The 19,603-nt window shown below is 50.0% G+C and overlaps 1 protein-coding gene across 1 annotated transcript in view; it reads left to right on the top strand.

The window, feature by feature from the left end:
* SYN2 (synapsin II) overlaps positions 1 to 19,603 on the top strand; it is a 306,075-nt gene that overhangs the window by 9,391 nt on the left and 277,081 nt on the right. Inside the window, exon 3 of the mRNA XM_019537021.1 lies at positions 5,913 to 6,004. Within this exon, the coding sequence (XP_019392566.1) occupies positions 5,913 to 6,004 (92 nt within the window). The remainder of the gene's footprint in view (positions 1 to 5,912; positions 6,005 to 19,603) is intronic.

The following is a 19,603-nucleotide window of genomic DNA, read 5'->3' as shown; positions in this document are numbered from 1 at the left end:
TGCCAGGTCTTTTGGCAGGGGAGGGAGAGGGGGAAAGGAGAGAGCTAGAGCTGCAAGCCCCTGCTCCCCCGTCCCAAACACAGGCGCATTCTATTCCCAAGCAGCCATGACATCAGTGCTGCCACTGGAAGCCAGGCGGTGGGAGCAGTGTCTGCACCTAACGTCCCTGCACCTGCGCGGCCTCCACTGAGTCCAGAAGTGGGCACCATTAGTGGAATCACTGCCTCTTCCACCTGAATTTCAGCTCTCAGCATGACCTTCCCACGACCAGAGGAGGAGCTGGAGCCAGAAAAAGGGATGTTGAGCACACTGGCTCAGGTAATTCTGGGGACTGAGGGGGAATCAGAGTTAGTGCTCCAAACCCCTTAAATTTCCCCTAGACCCAGGTCTCCTCCAGAAAGCAGCACCTCAGAGGAGGCTGAGGTTGTGGAGGCAAGTGGCTCAGCTGAGGCAGCTCCTCCTGCTGTTGAGCCACAGCCTGCTGAGGAGTGGGGTAAGGCAGGATCCTGTCCCTCAACCCAGAATCAGGGGAGTAGTGTAGTGTGGGATCATTTTGAGGTGGCAGATGATCCCAGGTTTGCCATCTGCCAGCACTGCCAAAGGCACATGAGCCGTGGCAAAGACGTGAAACACTTCACCACGGCCATGCTGCTGCATCTGAGCCCCTTGCCCTTCTTCCTCCTCATCCTCAGCCTGGCACCAGTGTGTGTGCGCTGAAAGGGAAGTCCCCCACTTGCTCCAAAGCCCCCTTCTCCCCAAAGCAGAGGCAGGCCACCCTAGACCAGTGGGGGAAATGTGGACAGAAATGGGGGCGCGTTCCCAAGGAGCATGAGATCACTTAGAGCATTGGGGAGATGTTTGCTCTGGATAGCCAGCCCTTCTCCCTAGCTGAGTGATCAGGGTTCAGGTGGTTCGTAGCACTTCCGGCCCCATTTTACAAAGTGCCTGCATGCACCATCTTTAGCAGGGCGGTGGTGCCCTCCCTGTATCAGGCATGCAGGGAGTACTTGAGGGAGGAGCTGCACAAGTCAGGGCCTCAAGGAGCCTTGCACTTCACCTCCAACATCTGGAGTAGCTAGGGTGGCGATCACACCTACCTCTCCCTCATGGGGCACTGGTGCGATCAGTCAGGCCATCGGTGGGCTCTACTGCAAGCTGAGGTGCTGGATGAGTCCCACACAGCAAGGGAAATCATGGGGGCCATGAACAGCATGGTGCAGGGGTGGCTTGTTGGGCAGACCAAGCTCACCTGCGGGTTCATGGTCACCAACAACAGGGCCAATATGGTCAAGGCTATCTGTGATGCCAACTTTGTTAGTATCTACTGTGTGGCACACAGGCTGCACCTAATAGTGAGGGATGTCTTGGTGGGGGACAGGGCTGCCGATGATGGTGCCACCACCAGTACTGCTACAAGCCAGCTGATTTTGAAATGCAGGAAGGTAGCGAGCTACTTCCACCACAGCATCAAGGGGGGCAAAATGCTGCAGGAGAAACAGGCAGAGCTCAGCATCCCACAGCACAGAATCATCCAGGATGTGGAGACTCGGTGGAACTCCACACACCTGATGCTCAAGAGGCTGGTGGAGCAACAGAAGGCCATCTATGAGATGGCCTTGCTTGGGGAGATAGAGCTCAGCGCCCCCCTGAACAGAGCTGAGTGGGGTACCATCTCCTATATGTTGGTGGTCCTCAAGCCCTTCCTCAAGGCCACCGAGACCCTTAGCCCTGGTGATGCCCTCCTCAGCCAGGTGGTCCCCATAGTGAGGCAACTGGAGAAACAATTGGAGAGCTTCCAGGGGATCAGTTTTCCTGGCTGGGGCAGGCCACTGTCACCAGATGTGTAGGCACTGGTGAGGCGGCTGAAGGAGGGCATCAGGAGATGGCTGGATCCCTTGTGGTCCAGTACAGTCCACATGATGGTGGGCACATGCGACCGGAGGATGAAGGGGAGCATGTGCACTGGCAGCCCCAAAACCCTTGATCACTGAATGCAGGTGCTGGTGAACAAAGGGAGGCTGAGGTGCAGAGGCGAGGGGATGTGGAAGAGGAAGATCCATTTTCCCATCCCAGCACTCCCAGCACCAGCCAGTCTCCTCCTCACCAGCCACTGCCAATGTGGGTCATGGGCAGCTAGTGCAAAGGCTTCAGTGGCTACCTATCTTGCTGTGGATGTGAAGCCACTGGACTGTGACCCCTTGGCCTACTGGGCAAGCTGCAGCCAGATGTGGCAACACCTGTCCTGTCCACCAACGAGTGTTTCAAGCGAGACGGTGTTCAGCATTGCTGGGGATGTTGTTTCACCCCACCGCACCTGCTTGGATCCTACATTGGTGGAGCAGTTGGCGTTCCTAAAGGTGAACCTCCCGCTGCTGAGCTTCCCCAAACTCCACCTGCAGATGGACTGAGTGCCATCCTCCTCACTCCGTCTGCACCAGTTTTCTTTTTAGAGGTTTTGAAAAACCAAGTAATGCCCCACTTTCAGCTGGAGGGGGCACTAACTGCATCACCAGCCAGCAGGGGAACAACATGTGCCTGCTGAGCTCATTCCCCTGCCAGGACTAACTTGGAGGTATGGGATTGGGGCTGTGGGGAAGGAGGAGGCCCCACGTCCTGGACATGACCACTAAAACTGCACCCTGCCAGGGTAGAGAGGCCTGATGGGACTGCTGGCAGCGCGGCAGCCCTGTAGATGCCAGGACCAACGATGCCCTGGTGACAGGTGAGTAGGAGATGCCATAACCTCCACCTAACATGCACACACAAAGTCCTGGCTGGGGAACATCCAGACCTGTCACTTCTTTGACAGGCCTGATGCGTGCTGGTTGCAGTGCAGTTGTGAGGCTCCCGGTGAGCTGGGATGCCAGCTTTAGGGTTGAAAACCCCTTTGTCAGGCTGAGGAAGCACCTGCAGTTGGTCCTGGATGGAAGGAATAGTAAAGAAGACAGAGGCTGGCCTGGCCCGCAATGGAGGCAAGAAAGCCAGTCAGTTAAAATGGAAGTGGAGGCATCAGGGGGTGAGGGGCAGGCTGGGGTGGGGGGTAGAGGGGGAAAGGGGGGATGTAGCAGCGCAGGTAAAAGTGCAGAGGTGCCTGGGGGGTCAGATGTCTGGCAGGTCGCAGTGTGCCAGAACTCCACTGTGTATATTGAGTCCACGAGTTTCTGTACCTACTACCTAAGAGGCTGATGAAGTGTAGTTCATAGGCCCAGCTCTGAAAAGTGGTTTGTGTTGTAATTTGGTCCCTCTCAGGATCAGGCCTGAGAGACTGGAGGCAGAGTGTTTTTTTGGTGAGGAATGTGCCCCCACAGGTAGTTGGGTTGTGTTGTCTTTGATAGATTCTGGTGTGCAGTTTGTGGGGTACTGGAGATAGTTGGCAGGTTTTGTGTTTTGAGGTGTAGGAAGATGGCTTCAGTTCTGGTGATGAGGTTGGGTACTTGTTTGTTTGTACAAACCACTTTTCAGAGCTGGAAAAAAAAACCCTCCTTTTTTTTCGTAATACACACATAGACATAAAAACACAAGATAAGCTATCACCCACCATGAATAACATCATGTGTCCAACAGAACACAACATCTTTGCTTCTTGCTGTCAATTCCTTTATAAAGCGACAGGCTCTGTGAGAGTTCCCTGTGGGTAGCTTTGATGCTGCTGCTGATGCTACTGGTGTTGAGCCAGCTAAGTTATTGTACCTATTCTCACGTACAGCAGAGGACCGGGAGTGAGGCTGTAGGGGAGGAGGGGACCTCAGTGGGGCACACTGCTGTGTTGTGCAGAGGCCCCAGAGCCAGAAAGGGCGCACCTTAACACACACACAGTGTCACCCACCCACATCACGAGTTTTTCCTGTCAGCAGCTTGGGGTGCAGGGCACCAAATGATAGGCTCCCCCAGCGAGACACACACCTGGCAGGCTTCGCAGCCTGGCAGGGCCCGGCACTCACTCAGGCCTACTCTAGGACACACACTCACAGCTGGCAGGCTTTGTGGCCTCAGTAAGAGCTACCACCCCTGCAGTTTTGACCCCCCCGTGTTGTAACACAGACGTGACAGGAGTTTTGCCTGTCACCAGCTTGGGGTGCAGTTCCCCCCTGACCCCTGCACTGATCTTCTTGAAACCTGGCAGGCTTTGTGGCCTCAGTAAGAGCTACCACCCCTGCAGTTTTCAGTCCCCTCTGGTATAACACATAGCCATGACATGAGTTTGGCTTTCAATAATTTGGGGTACGGTTCCCCCCAAACCCCTGCACCGATCTTCTTGAAATGTGGCAGGCTTCATGCTCTTAGCAGAGGCTACTATCCCTGCAAGTTTCATCCAAATAATACAAAAACAACAAAGTTATAGATCTTCCATTGATTCCCCATTATACCCTAATGCCGGACCTCCGAGGCGGCTCCCAATCTGGAGCTCTGAAATGGATCACGGCCATCCGGAGTGGCTGCATCCAGAGCCGGATTGGATCACTGCCGACTCGCACAGCCCTACTACATTCGCTGAGCACAACAGATAAGCCTGCCTCTGACAGTGGCAAGAGTGAATGTTTTAGAGCTGGCAGCCTGTGGGCTGCATAAGGTTTGGCTCCTGCCCCCTGCCTTGTCCCTTGTTTGCCACTTCCCCCAGAGTCTCTAGGCCCCCCTACCTCCTCCAGGTTCCAATTTCTGCCCCCATCCCAACAGGTGGGATGATGCAGGGTGGTGCAGCATGGTACAGGAAGCTGAGAGTGAACCCTGGGCTGTGTGGTGTTACAGGGGGGGGGCCCCTTTGAGGGGGTATGGAAGAGGGTTTTTTCTATGTGCTTTCTGGGTGCCTGAGGCTTGCCCTGGTGTGGCCCATTGTCATAAAGTCCCCAAGTGTTTAGAAGTTGGCCAATCCTTCTTTAGAGAGAGAACATGTGAACAGGACATATCTATAGTGATCTTTGCCCTCTCATACCCTCCTTAGCATGTGCAGTCACTGGTTTAGAGGTGTTAGAGGATGCATTCATGACTGTTCTGGTGAATAACTATAAATGGATTAATCACCCATGAATTTATTCTGTCCCTTTTTGAACCTGGCTATCTGCCTCTATGATTTCCTGTGCCAGTAAGTTCCACACTGCATAAAAAAAGTACTTTCTTTTTTTAGTTTTAGACCCATCACCTGCTAATATCAATGAGTTCTAGTATATTGGAGCTTGGTGAATAACAGTTCTCCATTCATGTTATCCAAGCTTTTCATGATGTTATAGACCAACGATTGGCAACATGCAGTCCATAAAGCTGCTGGATTAGGCACACAGAGGGGGCTTCAGCAGCACATTAGTGCTGGGGAGCATCCATGAAGGGGAATTTTGCCCATGCCAGGGCCAGGTGGTGAGGAGCTGTACTGGGACTGGATAGCTGGGAGCCTTACCTGCATAGCCAATGCTTCTTTCCACTCCTTGGGTGTGACTGCAGTGCATCTCCCTGCTGCCCAGTCCCAGTATAACTAGTTCAGAATCTAGCATTGCATCTGCTTAATTACGGTTATTTTCCCCTATGTGCATTACCTCCTACTTGTCAACATTAAAGTTTACCTGCCACTTCTTTACCCACTCCGTTAACTTGATGAGACCTTTCTGTAGCTTCTCTCTGTCAGCTTGGGATGTAACTACCCCTATAATCATCCTGCACATGAATCACAAGCTCTCACTCATGACAAATCCCTCATATATGTATCTCTTTTACTTTTTTTCAGAGCCCACATGCAAAATTGTGCCAAATCTGTGGTGGTGTATGTGTGCCTGTCTCATTTTTTTTATTATTGTGAAAGGTATTTGTTGTCAATGCGAGGTACAGTATTAGCTGTTAAACACAAAGCTTTAAAATGAGGAGAAAGACATTAGTTAGAATGTAAATTTAAAACCAGTTGATTTATTGCAGTTCTTTTTTCTTAGGCACAATTTTCAGAAATCAACTTGATAGCCCATGCTGATGGCAATTATGCTGTAGACATCCAGGTGTTTCGAAATGGCACCAAAGTTGTCAGGTAAGTAAAACTGTATAAAGTAAAATAAAATCAACAAAAATAATTTGGAAGAATAATCTGTGAATGGAAAATTTAACTTGGATTCCCTAGTAAAGTGTTCACTCTTTGGCTGTATTTAATGCAGTTGCAGGGAATCTTGATGAGACATGTATCATAGATAATGACTTAGGGAGTGAATAGACAACTTGGGCATGAGTGTAGAGTGCCTGAAAATTTTAGCAGAGCTTTTTTTTGGTGCAGTGCATTTGTGTTTGCACAACATGGCATTCATGTTTGCACCAATGGCGCTTTCAAGTGAGTTAAACCTTGTGTGTCATTCCCCGCAGATTTCAGTAGGGGGAGTCAAATACCAACTTACCCCCTGTAATATCTTCCCTAATGTATTACAGCAGGAGCCTCTCATTCACTCAGTCTCCCCATTTCCCACCCCCAGACTCTCACTGGACAGTCCTGACTCTCACTGGCAGTCTCCCTGGTCACCCAGAAATCCTTGACACTTGCACCTGCCTATGCTCAGTCAGTCTGGTCTCTCTCTGTCAGTATGCGACCCCAAAGACCCCATCCCAATCCCAAAGACAAGCTGTGTGAATCCTTCCCTCCCATTACTTTCCCTTCCCATCCCACCATGTTACAAATATATGTGTTTGTTTAATGTACTAAAACTGCTATGATAACTGCTATGATATCATAAAATGTTCAGGGTTTAGAGTAGCGGGTGTTTGTTGCCCCCTGCTTTATTAGCAATTGCTGTTGATGGTGGTGGTGGTGCCCAGCTCTTCTGGCTTTTTTTTTCCTGGTTTTTTTTTTTGGACTACATTTGCCAGCATTCCTGAGCTCATAGATCTTCGTACAGTTTCCAATGGGGGCTCCCATTGGAACCCTCCCATTCCCTGCCCAGGTACACTGTCAATCTGTTTTTGTAGTGCCTCATATGGCTTTTGGAGGTGTGTTGTGAAATGTTTTATGTTTTTGAAATGTTTTTGAAAATGTGACTAGCTGTTCAGCTTTGTTCCCCAACCGCCTAACCTGCCAAGAGCTATTGTTAAGATTCTCAGCCATGTGTGAGGGGGAGGGGGTCATTCAGATGTGGGTGACAATGCGTAATGCCCCCCTCCCCCAAACCACTGACAGTCTGGAAGCAACAAACCACTAGCCCAGTCCAGAGTTCCTCTCCCTTCCCCTGACTGTCCATTCCTCCACCCCCTGTCTTCAACACCACATGCTTTTGTATACAAACACAGATTTAAAGTGTAAATTAATTTATTTTAACATAACCAAGAGAAAGAACAAACCACTCTTAGGTGTTGTTGTCATCAATATATCCTGCCAAACAATCACGCTCAAGGGCTGCCTGACCAGCCTCTCCTTGAGGATATCTCCTTAGTCCCTGCACTGCTGCTGCCTGGACACGTCTCTGTTGTCTGGCCGCTGCCTGTCATGCTTCTTCCTACAACTCCTTGAAAACCTCTCTGAAGCTCTCATAGATATTGTGCAGCATGCAGGCTACCACTACAAAACCCATGATATTTTCTGGCTCCATCTTGTAAGTGCTTATGTGCCCTCCATAAGTCTTTGTGAGCCAGGACTTTAGGAGTAGGCAGTGTCCACTAATATAACCGGAGGAACAGCAACACTGCAGATCACTGTCTCCTCCACGCTGGGTGTGTAGTGTCCTTTTTCCACGAGGCTAGGCAGAGAGGAGTTTCTGAAGATGCGCACATTATGCATGCTGCCAGCCCACCCAGTATAAATGTTTGCGAGCCAGCCCAGTGGTCCACCACGGCTTGCAGGATCATAAAGGCATATCTTTTCCTGCTTGTGAAAGCCCTCCCCTTCCCTGCAGGTCACAGCATTGGGATGTGAGTGATGTCTAAAGCCCACATGCAGTTCAGGAACCCCTTCTCATTAAAGCAATCTATGACTTGCTGCGGATTCACCAGGCAGCTAATTTTGTTTGCAGCAATCTCCTTTAGCAGCTGGGATACCTCATGAGTTGCCAGCCCAACCGTGCAGGCAGCCATGCCAAACTGGTTCACGATGTAGCAGAGGCTGGAAGGGCTGGCCAGTTTCACAATGGCCATTGCAACCCTTGTGTCTGGTGGGATGGCCCAACACATGTTAGTGTCCTGCCTCGAGATGTGGGGCCCCAGCATCAAGACAATGTAATAGAACAGCTCTCTTTTCATTTGGAACATCTCCAGCCACTGCTGGTCGTTCCAACTCATCAACACAATTCGGTCCCCGCAGTCCAAGATGCTCTCATGGGCCCAAACTGTGCAGATTCTGGTCCTTCTCAGGTTTCTCAACAGAGCCCAGTCAACTTCCACTTCTTTGCTTTCCTCTGTGTACCTGTTCCAAGTCCACTGGGCACCTGTATCTTATTATTATTATTATCATTAATGTTGTTAAAGCAGGAACACAACTTGCCACTGAACAATCTAGCACAGTTCCTATCCTTCTCAAGTGTTGCAGCAGTAATCCCCAGGTAAACAGCATAAGCACCACCTCCTCCTCTTCCTGCTTACCCATGTCCTTCATATTCTCCACATTGGAGAACTCTTCACTATGTTGTTCAACATTGCCACACATTTCATAGATTTCATGGACATTACGGCTGGAAGGGACTTCGGAAGATCATCGAATCCAGCTCCCTGCCCAAGGGTCAGGAAGTCACCTGGGATCATAGGATCCCAGCAAGATAAGCATCCAAATTTCTCTTGAAGGCATTCAATGTAGGTGCATGAACCATCTCCAATGGCAGGCTATTCCAGACCTTGGGGGCTCGGACAGAAAAGAAATTCTTCCTTATGTTCAGCCTGAAATGGTCTTGTAGTAGTTTATAACCATTCAACCTCATCATCCCCTGAGGTGGTCTGGTGAACAGATGTTCCCCCAGATACTGGTGGTCACACCTGATAAACTTACAGGTGGCCATCAGATCATCCCTGAGCCTGCGCTTTTCCAGGCTAAAGAGCCCCATAGCTCTCAGCCTGTCATCATAAGGTCTGTTTTCCTGTCCTCTGATCATGTGCATGGCTCTTCTCTGGACTTTCTCAAGCTTCTCCATATCCTTTTTGAATTGTGTAGCCCAAAACTGGATGCAATACTCCAGCTGCAGCCTCACCAAGCTGAGTACAATGGGAGAATGATGTCCCAGGATTTACTTGAGAAGCATCTGTGGATGCAAGGTAGTGTTTTGCTCGCTTTACTGGCTGCAGCATCACATTCAAGGCTCATATTAATCCTCTGGTCAATTATGACCCCCAAACCGCTTTCATCCATAGTGCTAGCCAGAGTAGCACTGCCGAGTCCATAAGGATGCTACCGGTTTTCCCTTCCAAGGTGGAGAACCTTGCATTTTTCGGTGGTACACACCATTAAGTTCTTATCAGCCCATCTTCTGAGCCTGTCAAGGTCAGCCTGTATTGCCCTCCTGTCCTTAGGTGTGGATGCTTTACCCCAGAGTTTGGTATCATCGGCGAACTTGGCCAGTCTGCTTCTGACTCCAGTGTCCACTTCGTTAATGAAGATGTTGAACAATATGGGTCCAAGGACAGAGCATTGGGGGACTCCACTGGTCACAGGGCACCATGACAATTGACTTCCGTCAACCACCACCCTCTGGGTTCGACCACAAAGCCAATTCCCCAGCCAACAGATCGTGGTGCACCTGAGGCTGCAGTTGGCCAGTTTTGCCAAGAGGTGATCATGGGATACCAGATCAAAGGCTTTTTTGAAGTCAAGATATATGACATCTATCTCCTCTCCCTTGTACAGGTGATAGGTCACCTGGTCCTAAAAGGAGATAAGATTGGTCAAGGAATACCTTCCTGCAACAAACCCGTGCTGGGTATCCCTAGGATATTTCCATCAGCTAGTCTGTTAAGGATGGCCTCTTTGTTAATCTTTTCCAAGGCCTTCCCCAGGATAGAGGTCAGGCTGATGGGCCTGTAGTTTGCTGGATCCACTTTCCTCCCTTTCTTGAAGATAGACACCACATTGGCCTTCTTCCAATCTTCAGGCACTTCACCATAGCACCAGGAGTTCTTGAAGATCTGTACCAGGGGCTGGGCTATGATGCTTGCCAGCTCCTTGAGTACCCTGGGGTGTAGATTTTCAGGGCCAGCTGACTTGAAGGTGTCCAGCCTATTAAGGTGTTCCTTCATGAGGTCAGCATTGATGGAGGGCAGGGAATCTCCCTCACCCAGGCCTCCCTCACTCAGGCCCCACTGTCCCGTAATGGGTAGGGGTGTCCAGTGGGATTGATAAAAGACCAACACAAAGTACCCATTTAATAGGTTGGCTTTTCCTGGGCGTCGATGTCAGTTGTCTCATCTGGTTTAGCAGGGGTCCAAATGTTACCCTTGCTTTTCCTCTATCTCCCCACATATCTAAAAAAGGACTTTTTATTGTCCTTGATACTTGTACCTAGCTGGAGTTCCATCACAGCCTTGGCTTTCCTGGTTTGCTCCCTGCAGAATTAGACCAGTGCAGAATATTTCTTCTTGGAGGTGGATCCCATCCTTCATCCTTTTTAGGCCTTTCTTTTTAGCCACAGGGGTCCACTAGTTCCCTGGAGAGCTAAGGGGGCTGCTGTGCCCTTTTGCTGCCTTGACTCCAAGACAGAATAGCCTGAGCTTGTGCATCAAGGATTACTCCCTGGAGGAGCAACCATCCATCCTGAACTCCCCTCCCCCTGGGGTCATGGTCCCTTAGGGCCTGACCGACAAGCCTTCTGAGCTTGTCAAAGTCAGCTTTCCTAATGTCAAGGACTTCTGTATTGCTGACTGACTTGCCAGCTTTATGGCAGATGGTGAAAGTGATCAGCTCATGTTCGCTGTTACCCAGCTTTCCCTCGATCATTAAGTTGCCAATTAAGTCGTCCCCAGTTGCCAGTACCAAGTCAAGCAGCGCTTTACCTCTTGTTGGCCCGTAGACTTCTTGAGTCCAATAGAGGTCATGCCTTCCCAGGCTCTTTGGCTCACCCTTCACAACCCTTGCATTTTCCCTGGATAGAAACTTCGAAAATGCACTTTTTCAATATTCTTTTCATGCTCTTTGCCAGCCAGATGCCAGGCACTGTCTCCTTTGTTTTTGAACTCCTAAGCAAAGCTTTGGGTCGGGAGGCAGCATGGGGTTTAAGACTTGCTTTGCTTGCACACAAACACAGAGACTTTGCAAACTTTCCCTCCTCCTTTTTGTGTTCTTTTCCAGTCTGGCACCAGAGTGTCTGGGTTTTTTTCCACACCAAAACAAAGCTGCTAGTGGGGGGGCGTGGTGCTTGCCCTGCTGAAGGTCTATAAATCGGGGTGCACATCTGCTGTATCAACGAGGGAGGTTTGAGGTGGGTGAGGGATGACAGCACAGTTCGGGCAGAGAAGATCTCATCCCAGTCAGGAGACTTGCCCCTGGGGGCACAGCAATGTGAATCCAGGGTCCGAGAAGACTGCAGGCTGATTAAGTGGGGTGCAATGAAGCTTTGAGTGCTATTTATTACCCACACCTCTGCGACGTGTGACTCAAAAGAGGACATAGCAATGTGTTATGCGCTACCTTTGGTAAGTGACACCTGACACTTGTCTGTGCCCTGAGGGTGGCAGAATTGTCCCTAGGGGGTTGCAAATACAAGCTACTGCCCTGGGCACAGCACTTTGAGGACCCCATGTAGATGGACGGAGCAGAGGGGGTGACTCCTCAGTGCCTCCGCCGGCCTCACATCTGGATGCTGACTAACTCCCCTACCTCCCCCCCGCTGCCATGACGGCGTGCAGGATCGGCTCTGTAGCGGGGGTGCTAATTTGCCCACAGCCCTGCACCAGTGGCATACCATGGATCTCTAGGGCCTGGGGTGCCACCGCCCTCACTCCCATGTGCCCCAGACAGCTGCTGTCAGCATCAGTGGTGGTGGTGCGGGGTGAGTGGTGCAGAGTGGTGGTGCTCCCTTTGCACCTGCCAATGGTGCCCCCTTTGTGTCCGCATCTGGTATGGCCACCCTGACCACAGCCATCAGTATGCCACTGCCCTGCATTCTGATAGGATCATCTCTGGTTTGGGGGGATGCATTATTCAAATTTATTGTAAACAGGGCTGGTGGAATTTAATGGGAAGGTATTCAAGGTGCACAAGAGGCACCAATACAAATTCCAGTGCTCTGTTTATCCTCCCTCCCTCCCTCCAGTTTTTAGATCCCCTTCCACTGCTAACCTCAAGCTGATCAATCTGTGTTGGTGTGACAAGAGGCAGAAAGAGAAAGGAAGAAAGAGAAGATGAAGAAGATGACAATACTTCCTTCAGGATTCTCTCAACAACTGAACTATTATGCATTATAATTATAGTTGACTTTCATGCTATAGACATAATGTAATAACAGGTCATACTAATAATAGGAGTAAATAATAATATTAATTCCAATGGTAATATATTAATAAGAGTTTGTAATAATATTAAGTTTAATTATGATTTATTAGTAGTCAATAATAATTGTAATCGTTCAATTCCTTATCACAGTATGTCAAAGCAGGTAGATCTGCCTTATCACTCCCCCCTCCCCACATAAGTGCCTCTTGCAGCATGTATACCACATACCCTGGGCGTACATCACACATATCCTGGGCCTCCACCATATACATATCGCCAATATATGATATAGACTTATGATTACAGTTTGATTCTATATGATGAGAAAGCAGATAGTGAGCATAAGCCAGGTGATTATGCACCCTCCCTGCCTCTTTCCCCATGGCGGGTGGTGGGGGCAGGGGAGGATGCCCACCTTCTAGTTACTGGCTATAATAATGAGCAAGCTCCTCCCTAGGTCTTACTGTTCTCGTGGCTGGGCCTTCTGTCTTGGGGAAAAGCACTGAATTCTGAGCCTGATACCACATCAGGAGGAGGGCAAGGCTTTCTTGTCACTTTCCTCCTTGGTTGCTGGCCAGGCCACAAATGCAGCTGAGGCTGTTTTCAATAGGACACTATGCAGTATAAACTATATCATTGAGGGGACTCATGTTCATTGAGCAACAGTCCTCTCACTAGCCTACGATCAAGCGACTGTTGCTGTAAATAAGCATGTAATGAAATGCATAATGAATACATACCAAAGTAAATACCTACATTATTAAGAATTATGAATTATTAAGAATTATGAATCACCTTTACACATTGTAATTTTTTTATTGTTTATGGCCACTAGTACTGCTAGGACTTCTCCTTTGTCTTGTTGCACAAGTTCTGCAGGTCCATTTTGTATTATTCTCGCCCTCCTCCTGGTTGTTGCCCACAAGTACTGCTGAGGCTTCTCTTCAGTGTACTACTTGAATTGCAGAGGCTTTCTTCACAGGCTTGACTATGGTAAAAACATCAGCTTGAGTATAGTAAGTGTTGCACAAGTTCTGCAGTTCCATTTCATATTATTCTACACCTCCTCCTGGTTGCTGGCCCTGTTTGCTAATAAGTGTATTATGGAATTGTAATTTGAGAATTGTTGCTGGCCACAAATGCGGAGGCTTTCTTTTTGGTTGCTGGCCAAGACCTCTAGCAAATTGCCTCCCAGGGTCCAGGTAGTAGGCCCATGCCTGCGGGCTGCATGCCCCACTCTTCCACCTCTGCCTTACCCCCTCTGTGTTGCACCTTGTGATTTTCGAATAGTTGCTGGCCACAAAGGAAGCTGAGGCTTGAGTTTCTTTTCTGAATGACAGAGGCTTTCTTCTTGGTTGCTGGCCAAGATCTCTCTTCCAGCAAATACCCTCCCAGGGTCCAGGTTGTAGGCCCATGCCTGTGGGCTCTTCACCCCGTTCACTCACTTCTACCTTACACCTCCCTGTTGCACCTTGTAACTTTTGAATTGTTGCTGGCTACAAAGGAAGCATAGCTTTCTTCACTGGCTTTGGCCTGAGCATCAGCCATGGTTCTGCAGGCCCATTTCATAGTCTTCCTACCTTCCTCCTGGTTACTGGCCATGTCCCAGCAATTTCAGACTGGGGTACATGTCTTCTGACTAGGGAAAAGCTTCTTGCTGGGGAAAACCCTGCCTGTCTTCTGCATCAGCACAAGTTCTGCAGGCCCATTTCATAGTCTTCTTGCCCTCCTCTTGGTTACTGGCCATGTCCCAGCAAATTCAGACCAGGGTACGTGTCTTCTGACTGTACTGGGGTACATGTCTTCTGACTTTCACCCACCCACCACTCTCTGTCCTTGAGGCTTTTGTCTCTTTGAGTTACTTCTCTGACTTGCAGGAGGAAGGAAAATTTTAAATAAATAAGGATAACAGAAGGGGGGATTTTCCTCCCCAGCACCTTTACAATATAAAATATTGTAATATCTCTAGAAAATGGCGCCTGCCTGCCTCCCTTTCCTCCTCCCTCCCTCACTAAGCTTTGTGACTGGCAAAAATTCAAAAGTTACTATGTAACAGATATTAGCATGGGCTGACTCAGCCAGCCAGCTGGGTTGGGCCATGCATCTCCACCAGAGGCCATTCCTGGGGGCCCTGACATAGGGGGCCCCTTTGGGACCATGTCTGGGACCCTCTCCCTTTACTTAGCCATCTTCCTGCTGGAACATGTTTAGTAACCAGGAAGGGATGCAGGATGACTGCCTCCTTCCTTCCCTCCCTCCCTCTCTCTCCCCCATCCACTCAACCAGCTTCCAGCAGAGAACATTGTAATGATTGCTAAAGTCTTTATAGATTTGCTAAAGGCCTGGGCAGTCCATGCTTGCCACTGGGGTTGGATGGGTTTGTTTAGTCTTCTTTCTTGCAAGAAGTGCTGGCTGCACACCAGCACTAGCCAAGCATTAGACCTCCCTCCATCTAATGAGAGTCCACCCTGCAACTTTCTAGTAATGCCATGACTCCGTAAAAGTCATGTGGTCATCAGCTCGCCAAAAACCACCCCCACTCCCATTGGCCATGCATGCCACATAGATTGTCACAGGGCGGGGCGCAGGAGCGGCCGTGATCTCCCCTAGCGCCCCTACCGTGCCAAGTTGCCTGTTTAGCACCCTCAATCTTGCCCGCCACAACTTTGCTGTTCCTATAGGATTAATGGGAGGCTGCCTTATTTGGCCCCTTGGACCCGGTGCTCTTATACTGGCCCCTATCCTGTAAAGGGTGACCTGGTGCACCCCAGCCTAATGGGCTACGCGTGCCTCCAACCTCCCCTTTAGCACACCCCAAGCCTCGCAGGTGTGCTGGACGTTCTCATGTCAACACTTGTCTCAGTGACCCCTCTCGGGTCATCTCGCTCTTATGCGAGCGCCCTCTCCGGGGGCCTGCCAATATGCACGCACCCTCTCCGGGCCTGTGCTCGCGCTCGTCGTGCTCGAGGCTCAGGTGGCCTGTAGCTGTGCCTGGCCCCCTGCCCCAACTTCTGGGTCCTATGCCCTGCTTGGGCTCTACTCCCAAATACTGCCCCACTGGGCTGGGGCCGGGACACCCCACTAACTCCGCCCGATGTCGCCCACCGGGCTGGGGCCGGGACACCCCACTAACTCCGCCCGATGTCGCCCTACTGGGCTGGGGCCGGGACACCCCACAACACAGTGCCACCCTACAGCACACCACCTGCTGTGCCCTCCTTGGCACCAAATTGCTGTGCCCTCCAAGGGCACTAGGAACCCCCATGCAACTGGGGCGCTCCCCTGAGGCCTCCTCCTTCCCCTACAGCCTCACCTGGTCCTCCGGTTTTACACAAACAACCCAACAGAAACTCAAAGCCACAAGCCACCTGGCTGCAACTCAAAACACCCCCCTGGCTACAACACACATTCAGCACCACCCTGGCCATTCTCCATCTCCCTGTCAGGGTTCTCTCCACCCCGTATCATAATGCTGACACTCAAGCGGTCAGGCTGCTCAGCTCTGCAGCAGAGCTTCCTACTGCTCAGGCTGCCAGATGGAACTGACTCCTGGCCCCAGCCTGACTGCTTATAAAGGGCCAGGCCCTGCCCCCTTCAGGTCATCTGAACCAATCGGTCGCCTTAGCAACCCCTGGCTGTGCTGCCCTGTTGACTGACAGCTAAGCCCGCATCACTATTGCCAGTAGCAGGCACCCTAGTGTCTGCTACATAAATCAATAATAAAACACTGCTGGGACAGAACCAGTAACCTGCCTGCCTCCCTCTTGTCCTCCCACCATGCAGCCCTCCATCCATCCCTCACCAAGTGACATACTGCATGTGATTGGAGAAAGGGAACACTCAAACTTATTATACAGCGACAGTTGCTTGATAGTAGTAATACTGAGGGGAATATCAAGGGGATTATTCAAAGGACTTTGGGAGCATATTTCAAATTGTTGTTTTATCCTATTGTATTGTGTTTGATGGCAATGACTGTCCTGTAAAAAAAATGGATTCACCAGTTGATTAGTAACAGTATTGTTGACTAAAACAAAAATGTGTGTACTGTTTTAGCTTTATTGTGAATTCTCAAACTAATTGATTGCAATTCAGTTAATTGTGGAAAAAAAATAAAGGCGAGGAACAAAAAAAATCTGATTTATATTTGCTCTTGCTTGATTTCAGGGCATGGACCTGGGAGCAGGGGAGAAGTTTGCAGTGGCCGGGGCAGGAGTACAGTAGCTTCCCAAGCTGGACAGGGCCTATGTTTCAGATCGGTTGGCCTCCCCTCAATAATATGTCTGGGGATAGCCAGAAGTACATAACACTTCTGGCATCTCTATAGGGAGCAGAATGCTTTTTAAAACTCTGGCCTTGGCTGATTAGCAGCTCCCTGCTAGGCTGACTTCCTGAGGTAGCTGAGACCCATCTGATGAGGACATGCCAATACCTAGTGTAGGAGAAAGTGGTATTGCAAATCTATAGAATTTGGATGAAAAGAAGTTCTCCCACAACAATGCTTTCTTTGAATACACTTGATTCTGCAGAGGCCTAGAGGTAGCTGAACAGATTACCCTGGGCTGCCTTGGAAGTGCTGCCCCTTATTTCCCTCTCACCTTCTCCCTGTCCTTTGAGAAGGCTGAGAGGAGAGATATATGGCAAGGGAGGACAAAGCAATCCTGACCAAAATCTGATGAGCTCTTTCCAGTGGGGGAACCAGGTTGCAGCTGGGCTGGGAGGAGAGGCAGGGGCAGTCTGCAAACCCGTCTCCAAATGGTGTTACCTGGCTCTAAAAAGTGCTGTATGCAGGATTCTGTAAAGAAAAGATTGCATTGCAAAGAAAGCATTGAAAAAAAAATGTTTTTGCATCACACCTCCCATAACAGTACAGCCTGCAAAGAAAAAACTGCCAGGGGGTCAGGAAAAAAAGTTGTTGTTTTGGAGCTGCGGCATGTGTCAACCCCAACCCCCCACCCCTCCTCAGTGACCATACATATGAAATGCATTATAATACATTAAAGACTTGCTAAAGTCCAAAGGACCTGGGAAGTCTGTGCATGGAGAAGTTCGGCAGATTGCCTGCTTGCCACTGGGGGGGGGGAGCGTTGTTTAGTCTTTATTCTGACAAGAAATGCTGGCTGCACCCTAGCACTTAACAAGCATTTGACCTCCCTCCGATAATAGTCCACAATGCAACTCTTTGCAAATCTTTGCAGTAATGCCATGACTCCATAAAGGCCCCCAAGCACAGCATCCCCGTGGTCTCCGAAAACCACCCAACCCATCCACCCCAAAGAAAACATGATACATAAATAGTGCAAAAATAAAATACTTTATTCAAAACACTTTATTCAAAAAGGGGGATCTTCCTCCCAGCAACTTCACAATATAATATATATACAAAATATACAAAAATAAAAAATAAAAACTGCGTATGTGCACATAAAGGTCTTTCTTTCACTCTCTTCATTACTGGTTGCTGCCCATGGCGAGTTCTGCCCGCAAAAGTTTTCTGCAGGGAGGGGGAAAGAGGAAGAAGAGGAAGAGGAAGGGGGTTTGGAGCACAGTCAAAAAAACTGATTTTTGCCCTTCCACACACACAAGGTTGGAGAGAGATATTACCTAAATATCACCTGGAGTCACCGAGGGACCTGTGAACTAGCCCTGCCCACTGGGGAACATCAAGTTGTGGCAAGAGAGAGCAGCGTTGGCAGTGCAGGAAGAACTACCCCAGCGACGAACAGGCCTGGAAGGGGCGGAGACAACCGCAAGGAGAACAGAGCTGCCCTAGGGCAGCTGAAGAAGGCCTGCCAGTCGCAGTCTCCCTGACCCTTTAGCTTCCCTTCTCCCCCTCTCGGGTCTCTAAGGGGCCATGGAGTGCCTTATCCCTTAGTTTGTCTGGTTTCCTGCCTACTCCAAGACACCTCCAGGTCCAGCGGCGATATCCACCCTGACAGCAACCCTTCCGGGGTTTCCCCGTAGTCCTCTTCTCCTGGGTCCCACTTCCTCAGGTGTCCCACTATCCCCGCACTCCCACCTGCAGTTCGCTCCGTCCCCCCGGGTCATTCCAGTGATGTCTTCAGGTGATGTTCCTGATGTCCCTCTGTCATCCCGTATGAGGTGCCATCAAGGTGATCCTCCTCTTCATGCCTGCGCTCATCCCGGCTGGTCCTGATCCCCGGGTCCCGTGGGCAGGGACGCCTCTGCTACTGACATTAGCCACGGCTCTGTTCCCTGATTCCCCGCCAGCTCCGCAGCGTGCGCTGCCGTTTTTATTTTCACCGGCCGGCGTTTGGTGCTGACGTCACTGGCTGGCTGCAGCTGGATAAACAGGCAGCTGACGAGCCGCGCGGGCTCTGCCTGCCCCCCCTCCTGTGCTGCACTCCAAGCTGCTGATAAGTATTCATCTTTATGGTGTGTCCCGGAACTCCTTTTTATTGCCTTTTATGTCCCTTTTCAGTCACGCCTCAAACAGTCCTCAGCCTTCCTAATTTTCTCCCTACATGTCTGTTCAGTACTCTTGTACTCCCTTAGTTCTGTAACCAAGTTTTTACTTTTTATAGGATTCTTTTGAGTTTCAACTACTTGAAGAGACTGCTGTCTAGTTAGGCTGGTCTTCTTTTTCCCTTGTCGTTCTTCCATTGCAGTGGGATAGATTACTTCTGTGCTCTTAACATGACCTTCTTAAAGTACAACCAGCTCTCCTAGGCAACTTTTCCCCTCAAACTTGTCTCCCAGGGAACTACCCACCAGCTTTCCTTCCTTTCCTGAAGTCCAGGCCTTTATTGATGCTCTCTTTCCTTTTTCCTTTTATGATCTTAACAACAAGAAGCAAGGGGGGCAAGAGTGCCCGAAAGCCCCCCTGGCTAACCAAGGACATCTGGGAATGCCTGCTTACCAAAAAGGCGGCATACACCCAGTGGAAGGGGGGTGCTATCTCCAAAGAGGAGTATACCTCCTCTACTCAGGCCTGTAGGGGGGCTGTCAGGAAAGCTAAGGCAGACATAGCTAGGACTAGCATCCAAGATCAAGGATAATAAAAAGTCCTCTTTCAAATACATAGGGAGGATGAAGAAGGCACCGGGTAATGTGGGGCACTTGCAAAGTATGCTGGGCAATCTGGTGTTTGTGCCAGAGGAGAAAGTGGAACACTTTAACCAATTCTTCACATCCATTTTCTTGTGCAGGGACCAGGACTTCCCCGCTGTGATGCCAGATGGACTCGAGGGGAACGCCTCCAGACCTCAGGTTGGGGAGGAC

This window comes from Crocodylus porosus, unplaced genomic scaffold (genome assembly GCF_001723895.1).
Source record: "Crocodylus porosus isolate Cpor-Errol unplaced genomic scaffold, CroPor_comp1, whole genome shotgun sequence".
NCBI classification, from domain to species: Eukaryota; Metazoa; Chordata; order Crocodylia; family Crocodylidae; genus Crocodylus; species Crocodylus porosus.
This window is presented reverse-complemented; position numbering and strand designations above follow the sequence as displayed.